Raw genomic sequence first — 25,369 nt, forward strand, 5'->3', positions numbered from 1 at the left:
CGTCGCCCTCGTCGCTCGTCGCCCGGAAGTGGTATGAGCGACTGGACAATAGCGCGAAGGTGGAACTGGACACACAGTCTTGGTCGAAAGTTCCCAGGCCGCAGTGACCGCGTATACGGAGCAGCCGGGCTCCCCTATCGCGACGCTTCCATCAACGGCGCTAGGCGACGCTTGCCGGTTGCGGGGATAAACGAGGTTCAGAAGGAATATCGTTCTCGCTGTCATGCTATGGTGCGGCAACAACTAGTGAGCTCTTCCGCATGCCCCTTTACGAGTCTTGCCCTCACTGAGGGCGCTCCGCGCGTTAGAGAGGAGCTTCGCCAGGAGCGTTTTCTCAATATCTTCGTGCTCCCACCGGAGGGCTCCAAAGCCCACGTCTTGGGTTCGAGGATACATGAACAGCAAATTTCGATGCTTATATGATTCGGTAAACAAAATTTGAATTTTGGGTGTTTAACGCACCAAAGCTACACCTGGACTATGAGGCATGCCGTAGTGGAGGGCTACGAATTCAAATATGCGAGGATCCTGTCAGGATCATCCTGACGATCCTTAACGTGCGATGAAATCTCGACAAAATGGCGTCTTCGTTTTTCGCGTCCATCAGAAGAGCAGCCGCCGCAACCGGGATTGAATCCACGTCCTTGGGCTTACATCTCAATACCTTAGCCAACGAGCCACCGCGGCGGGTGCTTCGGTAAACACTCCACGCGCGTTCAAGAGAGCTAAAGAAATAAATCCTGGGCACCACTACCTCACACGCGACGGGAACAGGCAGATGGACAAAAACGCGGATGTTGGTTACCGTAACAATTGCGTTTTAAACCCGACACTTTACCTCGCCAGAACACCCTGGTCGTTTGGCTAAGCTTCGCGGTATGAGGCAGTAGTTTACGGAGCCTTGGCGGCAGCTCTGGCTTCAGTTCCTTCTTGTCCGCAGCTCATTCGCACGGCGGGAGCACGAAAGGTAAAAGCGCAGCTCAATGCCACACTAGCTGACGGGCCGCTTCATGATCACGGAGCGTACGACAGCGATAAAGCGAGAGCGATGTTCCTTCTCGCTCGCTTTTAGCCCCGCAACCAGCGAACGTCTGCGAGCGCCGTTGATGGCAGGGTCGCGATAGCTGAGCGTGGCTGCTCTGTGCACGGTCGCCGCGGCCTGGGAACTTTTAACGAAGACTGTACACCATTCAAGTACTACCGATTGTCGCACGGAACGAGCGAACGACTAAATTTTGATACGCGCACGGGTAACTTACTGCGAGACCTTCAGAAATATTTTACGCTGCTCCTTTACAGTAAAAAGCAAGCTTAACAAGGCACGCGTCATACCAGTTCCGGCGCGTATTTGCTGCCATCGTACCGGCAACACCGGGGAGTCGTACGACTCGGAGGCGACGAGCGAACGCGACAGCTATACGACAGCCACCTCCATCGCGTTGCTGTCGCGCGCAAGATCGCTGGCATGGGGTTTGTACTTGAACCCGCTACAAAGCTTCGTGCATGGCTCGATTCAGACCGTGATTCAGACATCGAGTGCAACGCTATGAAGGCTAGAGGTACTTTTTGCGGTGGCTGCGTTCGCACTTGGAAATAGTTCGATGTTTTGTACCACAATAGTCCGAAATTGTTCTATATATGGGCTCAGTATTGAACGAAGAACGCTGTAGCCCTTCGAAAAAAAAGAAAAACTGCGGTATACGGCTGCTAATGCTTTCTTTTATATCGATTTGGTTTTCATTGTTTTTTTTTCGTTCCTTTTTAAATTTTATTTATTTGCAGCCCGTGGTGGCAGCCTCGCGTGCATGCGCACGCGAAATAACGCCGTTGGCGCACAGCAATGCATAGACGGAACGCGCGGAGTGATGCATAGTCTTACCGAACTTCTTGAGTAGCTTCCACAGCGTTGCATCTGCAGTAGCGCGCCACGATCGACGGCCGGCGCTACTAAAAGCTACCTAGAACCAAAGAACGTTCAGCTCCCAGCATGCAACGCGCTGAACTGCCAGCGGGAAAGGAGAAAAGAGGAGTGAGCGGCTGCAGAGGAGGTCGGCTTGTGGACGCAAGGCGCTCTCTCTCTTTTTTTCTTTCCTCCATGGTTTCTTCTCTGTTTTCTTTCGATGTTCTGTTCGCGTCCCGCCGTTTAGCCAATCACACGTGCTGCAAACCGCCGAAGTTGTTCACTGGCTTCGACCGTTGTGCGAGATCTGAGAGGAAGGACCGCTTGCTTCATGGTGCCGCGAGTGGAAACGCTGCCTGCCGGTACGTCAGCTCGGGATGCATTGGCGGGAACGCGCGGCGCGTACTACGAAAGTGCAGTGAAACTAGCGCACGGTCTTGGCTTTGTCGGCGCGGGTCGCGAAGACGTTCAAGAAGACAAGCACGTTGACTGGCAAGAGTGGATCTCGAGCGTGACGGTGCGATACCGTACAGAAGCTTTGTACGGACGTAGCCGGCCCACTCGGCACAATGAGGGCTGTCGCGGGCGGCCTTGCTTTCCGCGGAGGAAAGAGTGCGCGGGTTTGGTGACGGAGTTTGTGGATGAAGTTCCGCGCGCCCCAAAGATGCGGACGAGGCAAAACGAGTGCTACGAGTATCTAGACTTCGAAACAAACGTCGACGGCTGCCGTCGCATCACCCGGTCACTCAGCGGACGTGTGCTCCGGCGATCAACCCGAGAGAAAACCCTGAAGTCGATGCACGCTTCCGAACACCCAGAGTCTGCAGCGTCGCGTCGCCACCCGGTTGGATCTGCGGACTGGTTCATTGCCCTGAAAAAGCTGCTAACCGAGAAGTCTTGCGTTCCGAAACGCCAAACGAAATCGAACCTCGGTCACGATGTTGTCGAGTCGCCCGGCATCACGCAGGCAATGCAGCGCGAGGTGGAGGCGGCCTTGGTGCCGACGCCGGCGGATGAGGTGCTCGTGTCGGCCTTCCGAATCCACATCCGCAGGGCCGACATGCGCACGCTCGCCGACGGCGAGTGGTTGAACGACGAAGTGATCAACTTCTACATGAATCTCCTCGCGGAGCGCTCCAAGAAGGAAGGCTCTCCCCGCGTGTACGCGTTCAACACGTTCTTTTATCCCAAGCTGATCGCCAGCGGCTACGCCGGCGTCAAGCGATGGACGCGCACTGTCGATTTGTTCTCGTTCGACATCGCGCTGGTGCCCCTGCACCTCGGCAACACGCACTGGTGTCTCGCTGCCGTGGACTTCCGCAAGCGCCACATTGCCTACTACGACAGCCTCGGCCCGCCGTCCAGGAGTCCGCCCTGCTTGTCCGTGCTGCGGCAGTACCTGGAGTGCGAGAGTCGGCAGCGGCGCAACCACGGGCTCGTCGGGGACGACTGGACCCTGAAAGTGGTGGACGTGCCTCTGCAGCAAAACAGCAACGACTGCGGCATGTTCGCCTGCCAGTACGCGGAGTGCGTCTCGCGGGACGCGCCCATCTCGTTCGGGCAGCACAACATGCCGTACTTTCGGAAACGCGTCGCCTACGAGATTCTGCACAAGACCATGCTCTCGGCGTGAGACAGGTGCGGAGGCGTACCTTTGTTTCCGTTTGTGATTCTCCCAACTCGGCGTTCGAGTAACTTGCGCACTCCAGGATGATATAAACCGCCTTTCATTGCGGATGTGGTCATTTTACTTTGATAATGTCAACTGACTTACAGGTCATTGTGGACTGTACTGCAATTTGTTCCAAGAAGTGGCAATAATCACAGTCCCGTTGTCACAGGAGTACTTAAATATTGCATAAAGGGCTACATCTTTTTTTTTTTTAGGCATTACGTTTTGCCGCACATAATTTGAAACAGTACAAAAAGCAGCTAGACAGTGATGAAGCTTCTCACTCGTACCACTTGTATCAGTTCTTGATTTTGCTGTTCCTGCGTAAAAGAGAAGATCATTCACATTCTTACGATGATGTTTGGGACAATGCACATTGCCAAGTAACTGTTATTTTGAAACCAGTGATATTTTTAATTTGGTCTTCTTAGTGAAATAGGCTGTTTTTAACTAATTGTTTGAAATGGCAAAGGTATAGTAATGCAAAGCAGAAACGCAATTCGTAAACGCACATTAGTTTGTATATACCTGCAGTACGTGTTCAGGCTTTCTACATTTACTCATCTAATTATATACCCATTTGTTTGTGTGAAAGTGTGCCCCTTTGTTAACGTTCACATATTTTAACTGGGAATGTTTGAACAGTGAAATTTCCTAATCTAGTCGAATGTGAATATTCGAGGGGAACAGCCTTCAATATTGAATATCTTCACATTTATAAACACACTGAAATGTAATGTTAATATAACTTTATCCCATATGAATAGTTAGCTCTGCCCTTTAGTAAAAAAAGGGCAGGGCTAATATGTTATATTATACGTTGGGTGTAATGCCATCGATAACTGAACATCCGATGCTGCAAATATTGTAAACTTTGAACAACCTTTTTCGATTTATCTGGTGCACCACGCTGGTGACAGGAATAAAGCAAGAAAACAGGATGTCACAACATGTGCGCAGAGTGTTGTACTTGTTGAAGGAGCCAAGTGTCGGGCTATAGTCCCACAGATTGTTTCAAAGGGATGGAAACACGGTGCGACTGGCCAAAAATGTATTTTTTGGTAGCCTTATTGGCTACCAAAAAAAAGACATTCATATGGAGGCTGCCTAAATACCTTGAAACTCTTATTGAATGACTGTAAATTATTTATGAGGAAGTTAACTGGCCCCTTAAGTTCTCTTGCAAATTCCTGCCTCTGCGCACAACCGTGGATCTTGTGCAGCAGAATAATTCTGAAGGGCTCTCACATCCATCATTCCTCCTTCCGCGAGACTGCAATGAGTGGTTTTGTTTCTTATATAATATCTTGAATGTTTTGTGCTATTCTTGAATCGAGAAGCATAAAACTATGAGACTCATGTTTGAAGTTTCAAATATTCGCACGCTCCTAGTTTTAACCTTTGCTTCACATAGATGTCAAGTGTGATAACACGATCTGCAAACGGCATTTTGCTTTTGTGGCTGCGTGTTAAGGAAACTAAAGGGATTGAAATTAGTCTCGAGTTTTCCATTAAAGTGATTCTCGTACCCTGTGTGTTCCTAAAACATCACGGTAAAACCCGTAATTGGATTTTAATTAACTTATCTGCAAAGCTGTTAAACTGTTATGAGCAAGAAGGCTAATAAGGAATGGATAAATAATGGGCCGGGAATGAAGCGTGCTAAGCTACACATGAATGAAGCCAACGAATTGAATCCCAACCTGGTTGTTCAGCGAGGGCATGTTCTAGCATTTGCTTCAAGTAAGCGCTACGTGTCATAGTTTAAATAGAGGAAGCACATTTCAGTTATTTTGCTCACCTGCAGACCACTTTGTTTTCTGCATTAAGTATTGTAATTGACCTATAATGCTTTTAGTAGCCATTACTTTTTCCTGGCACATTCACTGCCCGTCAGTGCAATAATATAGCGCAAGTAATGTTTTATGCAGTAGCATAAATTTATCTGTATGCTTAGTATTTTCTGTGCGCCTTGTGTTTGTACTGAAATGATTACTGTGATAACTGTAGTGTTCATTGCTTGTGCATGATGGAGATACAATTCTTGTGCTAGCTTTACATGTGCATTTTCCAGAAACAAAAATTCAAAAGCCACCTCTGTAACTGGCAACCTTTTATTCTGATGTTGTTTGTGTTAGTTTGTTTAAGATGTAATGAATCGGATGGATTGACTGTGTTGGATGGACTGTGTGTTCTTGGTGTTACGTTGAAGAAGATGAAAATGAGCTATTTCCTCTTCAACAGTTTGTTTGTTTATTTATTCATATAGCCTAAAGGCCTTCGCAGGCATGCTTATAGTGCAGTGGGGTTACTTTCACAGACTAAAGAATTAAAAGCACAGCAAGTTCGCGTGCAGCGTGAACATGAAAGTGCAGTATAATGCAGTGTAATACAATATACAACACATATGTTAGTACAAGTGTTAGAACGAGATTGTGCAATTATATATTACATTACAGTGCATTATACACATTGCAAGGACAAGGCATCAAATATTCAGGCTTTTATAAATGTTGGAAAAAAAATTATTGCAACTCTGCATTGAATAGATGCTTGAATGTATTAAGTTTCAAATGAGTCATGAATGTGCACAGTTGTTGCGCTTGGCAGTTGGTAAACAGTGGTGAGTTACGAAGCAGGTTAGTGCATGGAAACATGTGCTGGATTTTATATACGTGACCCAAGCGTGGAAAAATGAGGTGGGCTGGTCTGATCTGCAAATGCACAAACTTCACTTCACTTTATTACCTTAAAGGCCCCCAGGATTGGGGGTATTACGTAAGGGGTGGGTAGCTAAAAATAAACTATATACACAAGGGAGAGATGTTTAGGTACAAGTTTGCTCGCTGGTTAATATGTTAATTATACAGTTCAAAAACTTGGATGGGCAGGTGATTGCGGCGATGTCGTGTGGAAGGCCGTTCCAGTCCGAGGCTGAACGTGGGAAGAATGATGTGGCAAAAGTGGTAGTGTGCGCACGTGGACGGGCGACTTGAAAGGGATGACCAATGCGAAAGGGATGACCAAACCACGAATTACTGAAATAAAGTCTGTGAAAGTGCGAGAGGAGTGTGATAAGCCTTCACCTTTCTAGTGCAGGTAGTTTCAATGAGACTTGGATAGCTGTCGCACTATGGAAGCGTGAATTAATGCCATTGCAAACAAAACCTTCTTACAAAGTGTAATCTTCTCACAGTCATCTGTAGAGAGATGGTATGAGTACTGTAATGAGCTTTGTGGCTCTTGGAAAGAAAATTTTATGTTGATCACATTATACTGTGTTCTATTAGGCCAACTTTACACATGAATAAGAATTGGTGGCCTATTCGTCCTTTGGAGATTACTGGCAACGTTAATGCAATTTGAAATCGTTCCTATGATGGATGTGTAATTGGTGGGGGATATGTTTTATAGGTTATGTTGAATATTGTGATGATTATGATGATGGAAGTAACAAGATAGAGACAGAATCGTGATGTGTGGAAGTGGAGTACTTATTAAAGAGCTTGACATGCTTCCTATAATTATTACACGCACGCACACACACACACACACACACACACACACACACACACACACACACACACACACACACACACACACACACACACACACACACACACACAGTAGACAACTTGGGTCACCGGGTAAGTGAACAAGGTTATATATAGACCGATTAACGTGCTGTAAAATGGGTAAAGTTCCCAAAGAATGCTAACTGTGTTAAAACGATGCAGATTTAACACACTTGTTAGAATATATGGTAAGCAAAGCTTTCATAATCAGGTAATTAAATTTCATTAAACTAAATGCAATGCATTTATATATATATTTCTTGTCATTCATTGCAATGTGATCTCATTCAGTGTACACATCTGTGCACTGCACATGTCACAACTTTAATGTTACGCAGTGCTCAAGTTTACGGACTGCACCGTTCACAACCTATGCCAAAATCCAGTCAGCAGTTCATGCAGTTGTACGCTGTGAGGTGATGATGCAGTTGTGTCAAGAGGACACAGGTAATGCCTAATGTTTGTCAAGGAAAGTGGGAAGAGAGGTGTGGGCAGGGACAAGTATGACACGAAATACAGTGGTAAAATTGACCATTATTTGCTGGTTTCATTCCCATGCCTATAGCCCTTGTGCTGTGAAGAGACTTAGGTTCGATCAGGCATGTAATTGTTTATGTGTGAACTGCTTAGCAAGACAGGAGCAGCAGCCACAGTGAGCAAATTCCAGGATGGTTCTCGAAGAAAGCTTTGCTTTCGAGATTTTGAGGAATGTTTACAATACATTTTCCTGATTCCTAGCTTTCTTTTTCAACTAAATCAATAAGCTCTGTAGGTGGCAGTGCACAACAAGAAATCTACCTGAGCATGCAATTCTGGTGAGAATTACATCACTGCCAGAGAAAGTGCTTCTCACTGAAAAGTGGCTTTGAGATTTTTGTTAATCCAGCAATCACTGCAATTGTGACATCAATGTGCAGCAGAACATATGCATTGCAATGGTTCATAAGGATTTTCAACCACTTAAGTCGTTCGATTACATGGTCAACATGTACTACGACACTTGCAGTCGATTAATTCAATAATGCTTTGTGTTTGCTTGGCTGTTTTTGTTGAGGAAGGGCGAACTGATTATCGTAATGACCTTTTATTTGCACAGTCCCTGTACTAGGAACCCCTTGCCAACTGTCATTACATTAAGTTGTGGAATGCACAAGTCAGACAAACCAGTATTCATGGTTATATAGGTGTCTGAAGCTTTTGCCCAATCTGCTGAACTGATGTAGCGGGTCATTCTTCTGTGTGTTTCACTGACGACCACTTTAGCTGTGTATGTTTTTTATTGTAGCTGTTAGCTACGAGTAGAAGCATAGACTTGAGGACCTTTGACCTCTAACAGCAGATTTCTGTACTATTGGGAACTACTTCGTATTTACTCTCATTACTGCCAGAAACGTTCTCACTTTCGGTGCCTCTGTGTTAACATTTTATTTCAAGAATAATAGTCGCAATGTATACTGTGATACAAAAAAATATAATCTGATCACTGGTGTTTTGTATGGATGCGTAGCAGTAATAATTACTTTTTGAGGATTCTTATGTGAAACTTCAAAGAAGTACTTCACGGAACGTGAATGAAAGTAATAATTTGCCATATTTAAGTACTGAGAGTAAAAAAAAAGTGGAACAGACAAAATATACATTTGGTTCCTAGTTCCCAATTCTTGTAAGTCAGATCATGCAACAAATTATTATGAAGGTTTGCTGGCGTGAATACTAGGCATAGCGGTGCCTTGTGTTATGTGGGAAAGCAGTAGCTTTCCAAATGTGAAAACAGGTAATTCCCTATTGTACAGGGGGCATTTATTTTACTCATTGCAGCAGGCATCTGGTTCCTATTCACTGCATTCTTTAGGCTCGCCAAGCAATGGTTGCCAGGTCAGGGAGCATGCAGAATCCTCCTCGTAGTTGATTCATTTGGTTCGATCAGCTTTTCTGTGCAAGCAGGGTGGTCTATTGTATGTTCAGCTGGTGCTGGAGCTTCCACATGCATTGTTGAATTGCTGTACAGTGCTGTACAGTAATGAATAAGGGCACTTGAACGGGTGGTGTTCTAAATGTAAGAGCTTGGACAGCTAGTCAAGCATTGGTCGAAGGTTGGTCTTTAATCGACTGCGTGCTCTCGTGTGGGTGGAAACCCTACATAACAGGAAGTATAGCTCATAATAATTTGTGCATACGCTGTCAAAGCGATGACTGATAAAAGCAACCCATGGGGGGTAAAATAAAGCTGCACTTGATATTTCTCGAACACAATTACCAAATTAATGTGCACTCAATCATGAGCATCTGCTGTTGTTTGAGACCTCGTGAAAACAGCCTATACGTCTTACCAGAAAAGTGACAACCCGAAAGAAGCTTCTGTGTCTTTCTTCATGGCTGCTGTCATTTAAAAGCTATCTTGCCAAATCAACCGAAGCTCAAATTTCGAGTCTCTTTATTGAAGAAGTGCTAGGAGCACCGGAGGCCAGTCTCGATGATACCTCCAGTTGAAGTTTTTTTCCTGACTCCCCAGTCTACCAAAAATGGCCAAACCTGACAAATAGCTAAAGTTCAGTTTTCATTTCAGAGGGTGCATGATGTTGCTAGTAGAAGAATTCCAAAAGAAATATATAACAATGTGTAGAAAAGCTGCCGAAGAAATTTGATTTATATAGGCGTGGTAATGAAAAACTTAATCTGGTCCTTGAAGTAAGCTGTTATACAAGCAAAGGCTACTTTATTTTGCCGAAATGTTGTGTTTTAGAATGCTGACAAGAATTACAATGGAATTTTTGAAGATGATGCAGTTTTCAGTTCAAAATATTAACACAGCAAAATAAATGACGTAGCACAACTTCAAATAGCAAAGGAGGATTCCATTTTTATTGGAAATGCGCAAACCTAAATGATGTAAAGAGGTGTGCTTCCATAAATAATTCAGGTGTGTTATATATAAAAAAAGAATATAGTCCCCCAAGTACTGTTAGTCCTTTCATCCTCCATTTAAACTATGAGGACTGTTTGCTTTTTTCACAAACACCACCTGGTTGTGTTGACATTGATGCTTGCTTTGCTAGCTCAGTCATTACAGGCTATGCACTCTGAAGCTGGAAGGTGAATATGAAAAATTGAAACATTAAAATTTGAAAAAAAAATATGAAGCATAGCCATGTTTATCTTGATGAGCTCGTCTAGTCACCTGACTTCCTCACTGGCTTGCTGCCTGCCATTCAGTGTTGGCTGAAGGAATTCAGCCAGTAACTCAGTATTCAATACTGAAACTCGGCAAAAAGAAAAATCCTGGTCTGTTGCCTGTAGGCAAGAGTTGTCCAAACAGGGTTACACGTGCAGTGCTATTATGTGCAATATTAAAAGAAAGCAAAAAAGAAAGCGCATGTTCTGCGTTCTCTTGCTTCTTGTCAAAAATGCTGCCGTTGAAGATGGATTGGTACCTGCTTGCCCGATTTGCTGTCTGAATAAACGAAAGTGGCCCTAAGTGCACTAATTATTGCTAGGAAAAATAAATGACGTAGCGAATGTCTAGCCAAGTTACGAAGGCTGGTTATATCCAGTCATTAGTTGTTTGGTTTTAAACTATCGCATCACCATATATGTCTAATAAAATGTGATTCATTGGGTGATAGTGTGTTGATGTATAGGAAGCGGTAGGCTTGTCACTAGCGGTCACAAATAAGTCACTTTCCAAGTTTACAATCAGTAACATTTTATTCTGCCATGTCATAATGGATTCCGTGAAGGTTTCATTGAATTAGTGATGATGTGATCAGTATTGGTAATAGGGCTATGTCACTAGTAATACTAGCGACTGTGCTCAGTTTGATGTACTTGTAATTTGGGGTAATAGATATCAAACTAATGGCGTTTTTCACTGGTCGATTCGGAGCAGGATTTTTTGCTCCGCGGCAACGAATCCGAATTTCACTGGTCGATCTGGAGCGGGTTCGCGCGTTCCACTGGTCGTTTCGGATCAACTCGCCCCGCGCCGGATCGCTCTCACTTGCTCCGCCGCCGAGACGCGGATTCGGGCGGAAATAGAACGCGTCACATGGCGTCACTTCCGTCTTCAAGCGAAATCGGTACCCGGTTGGTACGCACAACATTGTGTTGGGCATAGTTTGCGGAACCGGTTTGTGTCACGTGCACGCAGACTTCCTGTGTGATCTCCCGCGGAGCGTTCGTGCGCTCCACTGACAGACTCGGATTGGTGAAAGCCGAGCGCTCGCTCGAGGATTCAGGCGGCTGCTCCAGATCGACCAGTGAAAAACGCCATAAGTTTCCTGCAATGGGTGGTTCAATATTTTGCACCATGAAATGAGACTCAGCCTTGAGTGATTAGTGACCACAAATCACTCTTTCACGGTGTCATGGATAGCCTTCATCCAACCAAGTAGTCATGAAATGAGTGAAAAAATGAACTTATTGTTATCTATTCATTAGGGCCAAGCCACTAGTGATTGTTAGGGAACAGCTCAGTTCACGGAGATTAGGGCACCCTGTTTTGATGGAAAACCACGATTCATTCTGATCAGTGATTCTGGAAAATAAAATGCATCAGTCACTAGTGATTATGAATAACTAGAACATGCCACCTGCAGCTTCGATTATGCTGTCATGGGCCTAAGTAAAGTTTTCATGGAAAAAACGATTAGCTGACCACTGCTATTAAAGGGACAAACAGCCGCTCAGAACATGAATCGAGATAACTGCGCTGATAGGAAGAGTGCCTATTGTATTGGTTAAAACAAGCCATATTTCTCGCTTCGAACTTGGATTTATATATTTAATTTTTCACTAAATGCCGCGACAAATAAGCTTTGGCACCCCACTCGGCAAAAACATGAAGATGCATAAGAGGTCTATAACTTTGCCGTCTACTAGTCTATGCAGTTCCTGGTCTTTCTGTTAGTATTGAAATGCAGCACAATTTTCAGGGTTGTAACTTCTTATAACTTAGAATGTGCAGATAGGCCTTCGTTTGCAGTGGGCAGAAAAGGGGCACTGCCTTTGCCTTTTCTTTCAATGAGTTGGCTTGGCTTGTCTATCGACAGAATAACGACGACGGGGGCCAGCCAGCCATGACATAGGTGTACTTGGGGAAAAATGCGGTTCAATTATAAGATAGGCCTGTATAGCAACAAAACATTTTTGTACCAGCTTTTTATTTTCAAATGAGGTTGAAAAGGTTGAAATGTAGGCGTTAATCTCAGTTGCACTAACTCCTCTGAATGCGGAACGATGGGCGGCTTTCACAAATTGCAAGGTGGGCTATCGGTATCGCTCTCATTTTTACCGTTGCTAGAGGAGGGACTCTTTTATGGCCCGTTCACACTGAGGAATCCGGCGTCTACAGAGAATGGAATTCTCCAGCCGCCGAAAATCGTGTCGTTCACATTGCTTGCGCACCGCGCCGCCGGAACGAGATACAGCGCCATCTGCCCCATAAAGTGCTAACCTCCAACCAAGCGCGGTATATCCCGGATGTTCGCGCAGCTCGAAATTGCGCAGTTGTCTCCGTTCGCGTCGAGTTCGTGTGTTAATTTTGCGCGTCTCCACCATTGCTTGAAAAGGCAATGATGAACCCTGAGCAAGAAGAGGCAGTACTGCTAGGCCTGGTGGCAAGCACCTTTCTGGCGATGCGTGACGCGCAGAAGCATTCGCCGAAGAGACGACGCCACCGGCGTTGCTGGGTTCGTCCTGCTTTGCAAGGGCGCGCGTAGCTTGGTCACGCCACCGTGTCAGGTCGCTTATACCTTGTGCTTCGCGTGGTACTTGCCGAAAAGGACGGGGCGGTTACGCACCAATTCGATGAGCATTTCCAATGTCGCGACGCGTTCGAAGACTGCGATATGACGAGAGCGTTGGCCTTGGCCGCCATCTTTCGTATTGCTGAGAAGCGCTCCGATTGGTTCGCGGCGAGGCAATCCGGCGGCAGCTGCCGCAAAAATCGGTCCGGGAGCGATCGGCGGGGCTATTCCGGCGGATCTCGCCGCCGCCGAATGCCTCAGTGTGAACGCGCCATTAGAGGCTGCTCAGATTGAAAAATTCTGCTTACAAGATATCTACGTGCTTTTGGAAGTAAACTCTGCTGGTGTAAACACTACGAACGGTGAGCTTTGCGTCGCACCATAGAAAGCTCTGCCCTTAAATATAGGCTGTCAGTCTCTTTTACCGATAAGGCCACATCATTAATAATCACCAGTGACTGTGCTGTAGTGCTTGAAATTTAACACGTCATCATAAATATCAAGCGAAACATAACTCAATGGATGATTCAATGGGTCGCACTAGGAAGCTATAGACTTGGGTAACTAGTGATTGCTAGTCACTTTTATACTATACCATTTAACGCCATCGTTTAGCCGTGTCACTGGTGTCGGTGAAAGAAAAATGTGAGATTAGCTGATAAGCATACACGGGGTTGTTTCTGGCAACTGCTGTGTTAGCGCTGCTTTCGATCTCTGTTGTCATTTAGAGCTGTTGCTAGGGCGTGCGCTTAACAGCATGCAAACGGAGAGCCGCATTTCTTAACGATCTGTTTTCATTTGCAATTCTTTTTGCCCTTCGTCATTGACTCGGTTATCAAAGCGCTAATGTTATCGCCAGAATCGGCCTCTTGGTGCGACACATAATGAGACAGAAGAATGAGGACTGTCCGGATTGATGAAATGGCACTGCATGGAAAATAGATGGGGTCCAATAAACGGTGGCCACATGACTTGACCGGTTCTTTTTGCCTCCCGCAGTACGGCAAAAGTGCAACTTGTTCGTGGGCTTGCTGGTTTTGGGTCATGCTGTAAGTTAACAGTGTGGAGCAGACGAAGACCAATAAGACAGGAAGGCACCACACAGTGCCCATTTGTCGCTTTCTCGTCTTATTGGTCTTAGTCTGGTCCGCGCTGTTAAACGTTCACAAATGTTCAGCGGGCATGGGCTTTGAGATTTGTTTTCATTACTCTACGGGCGCTACCTTTCTGGCGATATGCTACCTTGAGGCCGGGCAGAACATGCCATCGCGATCACCTCCACTTTCCTCGACGCGCTCAAGTCTCGGAACTGTAACGTAGCAGAATAACCACACTTCAGTATACACTCTAATCGAAGCGAAGCCGCGGTTTCAAGCGCAAGCACAACTGGCCAGCTCTTTAAAACAGCGGTGTTTGACTGAAACCGCGAAGCAAGCGAACGAGGAAGGCGCTTGGAGGCGAAGGAAATCGTACGAAAGAATGCGCTGAGCACGCGGCCAAGTACCGCCACCTAGGGGAACGTGGCGGTAACGTTGAGCGGAGTGGAGGAGGAAAGTAGGCGAATGCGCGCTGGGTTGACCTAAAGGTTGACCTCCCCTGGCAGTTGCTACTGGTTTTCATTGCTATGCAAACGTAGTGGGTTCGTCTCGTGGTAACGTCGTCGTCGCGCGCCGTACGCTGTGTGTACGAGTGAAAGCGTGCGACGGTGAGGGCCGACGATGGCGGCTCAATAGAGAGTTTTAGCCAACGTTTTTAGATAGGTTGTTTTAGCCCAGCGGGTTTACGGCCAGCGGAGCGGGCGAGCGGAGACGCGACTGCGCATGCGCACCACGCTGAGGCGGCCAGCGGTTTTACGGAGCAGCGTTTACGCCCGCTGGAAAGCACTCCCCAGCGGAGGGTATACGCAGCGCGCGAGCGTGCGTAAGCGCGCGCGGGCGTGTATGGGAAATGCAAGATGGCAGCTGCGAACATGAACGCCGGCAGCTCTGCATCGACGACTGCGGCTACGGCGCTGATCCGTACATTAGTACTGAGCACATTCTTAACAAATAATGTACTGAGAACATGTAATATATCGTTATTCAACATTTCTTGCATAATAAAAGCAAGCGTAATTCAAATTCATTTCTTAGTAACTCCTATTCAAACCACTAGGTGGGGCAGCAGAGTGCCCCGCTCTTTACCCTGCTCGAGCGGGTGAGTGATCCGCCGGGCTAAAAGTCTTTTTTCGCGAGCCGCTCCGCTGGCGCAACGGTGGAGACCGCGAGCGGAGCGAAACGTAAACCCGCTGAGCTAAAAGTCTCTAATCTCGCGTGCGCAAAGGGAGGAAGCGCGCCGTATTCCGTCGCGCGCATTGCTCCATGCCACCAGCGAAGGTATGGAGCGGGTTCGTTGTACTTCGGCCGCGCACGCTTTATATTGAAAACGGTCTCCTTTAGGGGCAAAGTCTAGGTGGGCCGACGGCTCGTAGCTTCGCGTGTGCCGTGTTCTGACCGCGGAGTTTGCGTTGAAGTGATAAAAGCACGATAGGTCACTTCGCTCGCTGCTGCTGCCGCGATTCGTCACGCCAGCGTGCCCACGGTCAGTGTTTACAACGGGGCGTTCTACTCCGGCGGCCGCTGCGTGTTGCGCGGCCACGCGAGCTCTGTCTTGAATACGAACTGTGATGCGGACAGCGTAGGCGTCAAGGCGCACCCAGGGCCGTTATCGTCGTGCACGCTATAGCACCTATACACTTGCGTGTCACCAGCGTTCACGAAGTGAAACGTCTCTGTAACTTTTTGATAGCGCTTCGTCGCCTAATAAAGCTCGAATTTCTCTCATGCGCTACACTTCTAGCGAACAAACGTTTACATTTGCATGCAAAACGGAAACGCGAATATATATATATATATATATATATATATATATATATATAGCTCGAGGGGGGAAATTTCGTCTCTAGAAAAATAAAGCGAAGTTACGACGACAATGTCAATTAATGGTGTGTACCGGAGCTTCATCCGTGGAGTTACAACAGGGACATTTAGCATAGTGTGAAAGGCGGTGCGTTTCCAGAGCGAGTACGAGCGGGTCTAAAACTACGTATGCGCGGTAGTCCATGTAGAAACCCGTGGCGATAAAGCTTTTTTAACGGCATTCTGCACGATGGTGCCAAGTGCGCCGACACAAACGGCGGTTAATTTTGTTATAGACAACAGATTGGGCGTACACTGCGGCGGTGGAACGGACGCTTAGGCTTACAAGCCATTAGATAAACGTGTTTTATAGTGCTTTGATAGTTTTGAATCATCGCGCCCATTGCGCCTAGCTGCACCCGCGCGGCGTGTGCTATTGAAAAGTTCGGCTTATCCGCATAGCACAGCTGCAAAGCGGGTGAGCTGGCTGCAGCTGGGCGCGATGTGAATCTATTCGGGATGAATAATAATAATAATAATAATAATAATAATAATAATAATAATAATAATAATAATAATAATAATAATAAACCTGTCTCGCGTTATAGCTGGAGCGTGGTAGCAAACAAAACTACTCTCTTAAACGTGCAGTTCCAAAAATGAATACGTCAGGTCTTCCAAACCTGGCAAATGAAAGTTACGCGATTTGGAATTTGTAGGGCGGTGCGCAAGTACCAGCGATGCATAGACAGAGCCCGACAGACCAGCCACTGCCAGGACACGGTGGAGCTGAACGGCCACCTGGACTCCATGGAGCAGCTTATGCTGGCGAGTCACGAATCCCTGTGCTCCGCCAGGGGAAGCGAGGAGGGGAGCGGAAACGAGAAGGGGAACCGCTAGGCTGGCGCCCTCTCGGCCACTGCCGCTATCTCCCCACGGTTTCCCCATCGAGGAAGAAGGAAGCGCACTGCTCGCACTCTTTACTGTTGGCCAGACACAAATTCTTTGCTGCATTAAAACAACGTCACCTATGTTCTAAGAGAAATACGGTTGTCCAATTATTAAGCATGTTGCAGTGAGAGAGAGAGAGAGAGCTTTATTAAAGAATCTCGCTGATCCCACGCCCTGTGGGAATCGATGTTATGAGAAGCAGTGTGCTGGGAGCCTACCAAGTTAACAAAATGACCATGAGAGCATCAAAATGTAGCCGGCTGTTTCATGATCTACATGAGACGCGTGTCGTGACATTCACGTCATGACCTATCATTTATGTTCCTCATACACTCTTGCCATACTACGAAAACTTTGGTACATACCAAGACGTAGGCGGCTGTTTCATGACCTACATGACGCGCATGTCATGACCTATCATTTATGTTCGTCATGCACTCTTGTCATACTATGTCGATTTTGGTACCTACTAAGTTAACGAAACGATCATGTGATCACCATGACCTAGGCGGCTGTTTCATGACCTGTTTCTGAGCTTGAAAATCAGGGATGTCTGAGGAACCATCCACGTGACCCCCCACCACAGCCTCACCGACTGTAGCGCTATTCTTGGTCGATAAATTTCGGTGGCATCACTTTGAACTGAGGCCAACTGGCTAAGCGAGACCACAAAACTCCCGTCGCTTCAGTGGGGCGTCGAGCCAGAGGTTACGTCACGCAAAAGTGAAAGTGTCCCCCAAATCTGATAGCCCTCGATACCCGTAGAGTGGTTTCGGAACATTAGACAAAGGCGTATTAGCCGCGTTTACATGATTGTGACAGTAGCGCATAGCATCATATCTTTAGCACCTCTCATTGATGTAAACGTGGACGGTGCGAGCTAAGCCTTAATGCACCAGCCGGAGGCAGTTTACGGAAGTAGAGCCACGTCCTGCGCACTCGTGTAATCGGCTACCGTATCTCATGAGAGGGGAGAGAGAGAGCGAAATCTGGCGTTGTCTCTTTTCCATTCGTAGCCCGAGACGCGTTCGCTACACGCAAGCGCAAGATCGTTTTGGACGCTTTCGCACAAGGTAAGAGAGTGAGCGAAGCAGGCTTCTTCACACAAAGCCTCTCATAGTTGAGAAGCTGACTTTCAGGAACGCAGACAAGAGCTGAGGAACAACAACAAAAAAAGTATTAAGAAGCATGTAAATACCGTATGTCGCCTCTACCTCCACACGATGTCGATTTATTTGCTTTGAATAAGTTTGCAAGAGTGCCCGCTTTCCGCGAACTGGCCAGATTTTCAAATCTGCCTGTCATTAGGTTTGATGGGAAAATCGGCGATTTTCTCCCGCACGTCTTGCTGACGATGCCAAGTGTGCCCATTTTTGCATGCGAGGCATGGCCTGGAAAATGAGAATACATTGCAACCGTAGCTGGACATAGAAGACTCGCTTGTTTAGCTGGTGATGGGTGTCGTCAGGAGCTGACAGGATATGAAACAACATTCAAAGAGGGAAGTATGGGATAATCTGCATTCATATTATTGCTCTGGGTGCTTTTGATTTTTGGGTTCCCGAAAGACTATTTCTTGGTTACACATTCACGTCTTGCACTGTAATCTCAGTACTTTATTTAACTGCAGAGATTACATGCACGCTGTCACGAAGAGTTCCTCATTCTGTGCTGCTTTCTGCTCGGGAGTTTCGTTGCAGGAAATAATTCCCTCTTCCCTGGGGATACTCTGCCCAAGAAAAAAAAAGAAAAAAAAAGCAAGTTCAGCAAGCTTGTGCCGCAGAATAGTAAATTGCTAAGCTATAAGGTGCGGCGTTTGGGTAAACGTGAATGCCAGGGTAATACGGGAAAACGTAGAAGTTTACGAACACGTGTGTCAGTACTTCTGCTTTTCCGTACTACGCTAGCGCGCACTATTGCTCGATAGCTTGTGCTGATTTGCGCGCTTGGGAAACGCACCGTGTTTAAGGTTGGCATACACCGCGCCTGCATTGCGAAGGAACAATCAGCCCCGAGCGTGGTAAGGCCGCACTTCCCGACAATCGAGACTGCTCCGAGTGGCACGTCGGGGGTCTTGGAAATGTTGGATGAATTTCGTGGCAGTTGATCGAAATTTATTGCAGTCGGCGACTCCAGCGGAATAGAGTATAAGCGGCGATAATAAAATAGGGCGAAGGTTGGGCCGAACAGGGAAGCGACACGAAGCAATGATAACGAAAACGAGAGGAGTATCTTTAGTGCAATTAGTGGAATAATTTAAAACCGGCACTTCACGTCATAGTTTTCCTACCTCTGACTTCTTCATGATCACCCGTTACTGAATAATTGTATATGGAAAGGTGAGTACGAAAGAAGCGCCACGACAGGTAATTCTTCAGTAGAATTGAAGTACTCCTTTTATTTGTTGTCGTCGTCGTCGTCGTTGTTGTTGTCGTTGATGATGTTGTTGTTCTGCTCGCTGCGGTTACCGTACGGCTGCCCAACAACCGCGATGTCCAGTTCAAGCTCGGGGAAGCAGTGACTGGCAACCACGTGTTACATCCGGAAATCATTTATTACGCTTGCAAATTACACTTACAATAGGCCAGCTAGCTGTAGTTAACGTTACTGAGAGATTCCCCGAAGAGAAGGTGCTAGGTAAAGAATGGTTTCACACTTGCCGACATGGGCGGCTACGAATTCTGTTGCGCGTGAGAATTGCGGAACGGCCACCTCGGGACGCGAGGATTCCCACGAACTCGCTTACAAAAGGTGAATTTTGTTATTCGAAACAATGTATAACCCCTTCAGTCACGGAGTGAGATAGATAATTTATCACGATAGGAAAGCCGAGAGGTCGCTTGAATCGAGGTTCTGTCTTGCAACTTTTTTACAGGAGGGGCTGGCCTATACGTAAGGTGTTTGTGACGCCTGTAGCCTGCTCACCCTCTGTTTAGAAATCTCATGTAACGGCAAACTGCACTCAACAAAATAAATTATCAGTTCAAATGTTAACAGTAAGCATTTGGCGAAGACAAACTGAAGTAAAAGGAGAGACACTGATACGTGCTGACGATGGGGATGGGATGGAAGGGGTGTGCGCATGTGTACGTGACTTACTATTGCGTGTTCTGTTGACTGTGGAAAAAGAAGAAGAAGTAGAAAAAAAACAGAGAACACGGACATTGAGCTGCAGGCCGATGCCCCAAATTACAAATTACTCGGTAACATGAGCGGTACAGCGGCCCGCGGCCTCATATAGAGCACATTAACGAAGCCTGGGAGAGCTCGCAGTTGCCGAAGGAATGGAAGGACGCCGAGGTCCGCTTCATTCCAAAGCCCGGCAAGGCCCTCACGATAGACAACATGCGGCCCATCTCCCTCGCATCCTGTGTGGGGAAGGTGATGGAGCGCATGGTCCTTCGCCGGCTCCAGAATCACCTCGAACAAACGGATCAGATGCCGGAGACGATGTACGGCTTCAGGCAACATCTCAGCACCCAAGACGTGATGATCCAATTCCACAAACTGGTCGTCAAGCCGGCAACGAGGCACGCACCGCGCGGGATACTCGCCCTCGACCTGGAGGGAGCGTTTGACAACGTGTCCCTCGCGAGCGTGTTGCAGAATCTAAACAAGATCCGGTGTGGCCGAAAGACATTCGGCTACATAAAAGATTTTCTATCAAACCGAACAGCGACCATCAGGATAGGGGAGGAGAAGTCGGGCCCTGTCGAGCTCGGCGATAGGGGCACCCCTTAGGGATCGGTCTTGTCGCCCTTGCTCTTCAATCTGGCCCTGCTGCCCCTACCGGATCTACTCAAGCAAACCACGCGTTCTACGCCGACGGTATTACGGCGTGGACGGCCCGAGCCGGATCCGATGCCTGGATGGAGGAAGTCTTGCAGCGGGCGGCAACGACCGTGCACGAGTACGCAAAGTCGTGCGGACTGAGCTGCGCTGCCAAGAAATCAGAGCTGCTCATGATCCAACCAGGAAAATCCAAGAAGGAATTGCCGCCGAACGTGATTATCACCATCGCCGGAACGACCATCAAGCCAACACAGCAGATTAGGATTCTCGGCCCTACTACTTCAGAGCGACGGGAAGGCACGGGCCGCCATCACAAAGATCAAGACTACAGCCGAACAGATACTTGGTATGATTCGAAGTAGTAACTCAGGGGACCAACTGCAATGCATACTGTTAAGAATGGCGAGCTGCAATGCGGGATTGCCACCCAATTACGATTGGGGAACAAGACGCGCATCCCCCACTCTCCGTCGCTTCAGCTAGGATGCGTTCGATGAAGCGGGCTTTGTGCTGAAAACCGCCGCCATCCCCTAGCCCCATCGCCGTTGTGACGGAATGAGCTCGACGGACGAACTATTGTGCCCGAACTCCCCAGCGCGGACCTGATCTGCTACGCGTGCGTGAGCTGCCGCGGGAAAGCCGTTTTTTGTTGTTTCCCACGCGCCGGCCGGGACGCAGGACAACGAGCTACTCAGAATGGCTCTGAGGTACTCGGAACGCTCCCTTCTGACGTCGGCTCCGGACATCGGAATGTGTGTGCCTTTGTGTGCGTAAACTGTTCTGCGGGGCGGCGGCGAATTTACAATGAGTAAACGAACGTTCGCGTCACCTTGTATCGCCGGCGGGCCGAGTGTTTAAAAACGGCTGTTGTGCGGATGCTCGACACACTTCTCTTGAGCAGTCATGTTGGACTGACACTCTTTTTCTGAAGCAGTCATGTTAGACTGATATAAATATTGTAAATAAACCCATATTCCTTGTTCTCGATTAGAAGCAGTTCTTCCCTTCATCAACGTCCTCAGCGTGGATAAGTTGGACGACGGCATGGGCCAGCTACCTTCGTATACTCACTGACCTGGAGAGGCAAAGCCGAAGGGTGGGTCTAAAAATTAATCTGCAGAAAACTAAAGTAATGTTTAACAGTCTCTGAAGAGAACAGCAGTTTACAATAGGTAGTGAGGCACTGGAAGTGGTAAGGGAATACATCGCCTTAGGACAGGTAGTGACGGCGGATCCGGATCATGAGACTGAAATAATCAGAAGAATAAGAATGGGCTGGGGTGCGTTTGGCAGGCATTCTCAGATCATGAACAGCAGGTTGCCATTATCCCTCAAGAGAAAAGTTTATAACAGCTGTGTCTTACCAGTACTCACGTACGGGGCAGAAACCTGGAGGCTTACGAAAAGGGTTCTGCTTAAATTGAGGACGACGCAACGAGCTATGGAAAGAAGAATGATAGGAGTAACGTTAAGGGATAAGAAAAGAGCAGATTGGGTGAGGGAACAAACGCGAGTTAATGATATCTTAGTTGAAATCAAGAAAAAGAAATGGGCAAGGGCAGGACACGTAATGAGGAGGGAAGATAACCGATGGTCATTAAGAGTTACGGAATGGATTCCAATGGAAGGGAAGCGTAGCAGAGGGCGGCAGAAAGTTAGGTGGGCGGACGAGATTAAGAAGTTTGCAGGGACAACATGGCCACAATTAGTACATGACCGGGGTAGTTGGAGAAGTATGGGAGAGGCCTTTGCCCTGCAGTGGGCATAACCAGGCTGATGATGATGATGATTCGAAGGGTATCTAACAGAAACCGAGGCCTTAAAGAGGATGATGCCATGCGCCTGGTACGCGCGTTCGTCGTGTCGCGGGTTGCCTAGTCCGCCCCGTATCTCCAGCTGACGAAGGCGAATGGGGACACCCTAAACACGATTCTTCGTAAGGCAACGAAGCAAGCACTGGGCATGCCCATATACTCGTCCACGCAAATACTGCTATAGACATGGGCGCCCACAACACGGTGGAGGAACTCATCGAAGCCCACCTCTCTAATCAGAGAATCCGGCTCAGTCACACGGAACATGGACGAGCCGTCCTACGCAAGATAGGATGGCAGATCGAGCCAGTACCCATCAAGAATGCCCTTCCGGAAGACTGGAAAACGATCATTCAGATCAAACTTCTTCCCCGGAACATGACGCCAGGCAAGGACGACGAGAGGCGCACCGCGCGAGCCAGAGCCCTACTAGCCCAGAAGCTGGAGGAGAACCCCAGGGTTCTCCTCCAGCGAGGGCTAGGGCTAGCGCTAGGGCTAGGTCCTCCAGAACCCCAGGGTTCTGCTCCTGCGAGGCGTCCTCTACGCTGACGCCTCGCTCCGAAAACACAGTGACCGTGCAGCGGTGGTGGTTACATCAAAAGACAGGCTAATCGTCAGCGCGTCACTGAAGACAACAGACCCCGCAGTTGCCGAAGAGGCGGCCGTGGCCCTCGCACTCTCACAGCCGAGCGTGGACGCCGTAGTCACTGACTCGAAGACAGCCTACAGAAGCTTCCGCAGGGGGGTAATCTCTTCCGCGGCCCGAGCCATTCTAGCCAAGCACAAGCCTCCGGGAAGAGCCATAGAGCTCGTGTGGGTCCCAGCTCACTCGCAGGTAGCAGGCAACACCATCGCCGACTACCATGCTCGAGAAATGTCAATCCGGGCCGAGCACGATCCGGAAGAGCTACCGCACCCGGTTACCAGCTTTCGCGACATTACCCGGATGTACCGAGACGAAAGGTGTAGACTGCCAGAACCGCACCCCAACCTCACCAGGCAACAACAGATGATCCTGCGTCGAGCGCAGGCGGGATCGCTTGCGCATCCCGTACTGATGAACCGCATGTATACCCTGCGGAATACGATATGCTCTGTGCTTTTTGCAGAAGAGAAAAGGGCACCCTGCCGCACGTCTTGGCAGAGTGCACAGAACTCAAGACACCCCCCCCCCCTCCTCCCCTTCCCACCAACGCCCCCAATTCCCAGCCCCTTGAGCGATGGGAGACCTTGTTATCCAGCCCCGCCCTACCGATCCAGCTCGCGCTGACGGACAGGGGCCAGGAGCTGCTGGGAACATATGAGTCCCGTAACTAGGGAACCACCCCGTCTGGTGCCTGCGTGCACCACCGATTTATTTCGGGCCCGGTAAATGTTGCTTCATCATCACCGATGCCCCAGAGTTGGCTGCGCCAGGTCACTAAGGAACAACAAAAGCAACAAACACGAAAGTAAACTGAACCTTTTGAGTACGCATTGTGGCTCCATGCCACATCACTGTTCTAAGCATTGCGCCACACGACCACTTTGTTGAAGTTACGTACTATACCGTGCCTTACGGGATGTTCGACGTACCGCTTTCGCTCAATATAGCGACGAGATAATTGCTTTCTCGTAATGACTCCAGCCAATAATTAGCCCCCTAACTATCATCTCAACAACATTTTTGACTTAAAAAGAACATCTGCAAAAAGAAGAAATCCAAATATTAGTCTATGCTCTTAAATTTACCTTTACTTATGTATATCTGCTGAACAGTGGTATACTAAAAAATGTCGACTGTGAGACATGTTCTGGTGACAAAACCCGAAGGCGTCCTCGGCCTCTTCCTAGCGCACGTGGTGGTCATATTCTCGCCAATATGAAATTTTTAATACCTAAGCATTCTTTGACGAGCACCCCTGCCCGTCACGTGAGAAGTGCCTTTTGTATCTGCACAAAAATGCGTAATTTGCGAAGTTAAGACATTTGATTGTTATAACCGTGTAAATTAATGTAGAGGATTGAAAGCTTATCGGCGATACGGAACAATCGACACTAAATAAATAAATAAGAATGATCAGAGAGAATTCTCATAGGCATACGTAGGGCTCCATAAAAAATGCACGGTGATGTCTATAGTAAGGGTGGGCCAACTGAAATTTGGGGGTGGGCCACCTTGAACTTTGGGGGTTCACCAACCTAAATTTAAGTTTGGGCCAACTTGAAATGTGAAGATGGGCCAACTGAAATGTGGAGGTGGGCCAACTGAAATTTGGGGGGTGAACCAACTGAAATTGGTGCTTACGCATACTTAGACAACTGCAGTGGAGTTTCTGCATACAGACAGACAGACAGACAGACAGACAGACAGACAGACAGACAGACAGACAGACAGACAGACAGACAGACAGACAGACAGACAGACACAGACACAGACACAGACACAGACAGACAGACAGACAGACAGACAGACAGACAGACAGACAGACAGACAGACAGACAGACAGACAGACAGAGAACTTTATTTGATCCTGAGGAGCTGCTGTCAGGACCCCCCTAACGGGAGGGCGTTGTAGCCGCTGGCCGCGCCCACGTAGAGGACAGAATGCCGTGACGCTTCACCTTTTCCTGGGCCTTCTGGGTAGCCTGGGCTTGCTTTCGGAGTACCGTGCTTCTGATGGCCTCCTCTCATTCGGCTTCCTCACATCGCCAGAGCATGGGAGCCATAGAGCAAAAGGTTTCACTGCAGTCGGTACAACCAGGGTCCACATCCGTGTATGTCCTACCGAGGAAGCCCCGCGACGGGAAAGATCCCGTCTGCAACTTGATAAGAGTAGCTGACTGACCTCTACTGAGCTTCGCGAGAGGAAGAGGATCGACTCTCCTGCCAAGTTGGTAATCTTTAGTAATTTAATTGGAGTTTCTACACACTTTATTTCATCTACATAGAGGTGCATCTCTTTATCACACATTTACCTTGTCAAAGCAAATACCCAAGGCCAGTTTTGGACCATACATTTAGCTTTAACCAGCTAGTCAACA

General features: G+C 47.8%; 1 protein-coding gene across 2 annotated transcripts in view; it reads left to right on the top strand.

Moving 5' to 3' along the window:
- Positions 1–16,821, top strand: part of LOC126528337 (sentrin-specific protease 1-like) — a 44,496-nt gene extending 27,675 nt beyond the window's left edge. The window contains exons 1-2 of one of the 2 annotated variants that reach the window (XM_050176237.3): positions 1,418–3,538; positions 16,508–16,592. In XM_050176237.3, the coding sequence (XP_050032194.1) occupies positions 2,232–3,533 (1,302 nt within the window). In that variant the 5' untranslated portion in view covers positions 1,418–2,231 and the 3' untranslated portion in view covers positions 3,534–3,538; positions 16,508–16,592. Of the gene's footprint in view, positions 1–1,417; positions 3,539–16,507 lie in introns of those variants that run through there. The other variant, XM_055069274.1, reaches the window with a different exon arrangement.
- The last annotated feature ends 8,548 nt before the right edge of the window (positions 16,822–25,369 follow it).

This window comes from Dermacentor andersoni, chromosome 9 (assembly GCF_023375885.2).
Source record: "Dermacentor andersoni chromosome 9, qqDerAnde1_hic_scaffold, whole genome shotgun sequence".
Classification (NCBI taxonomy): Eukaryota; Metazoa; Arthropoda; class Arachnida; order Ixodida; family Ixodidae; genus Dermacentor; species Dermacentor andersoni.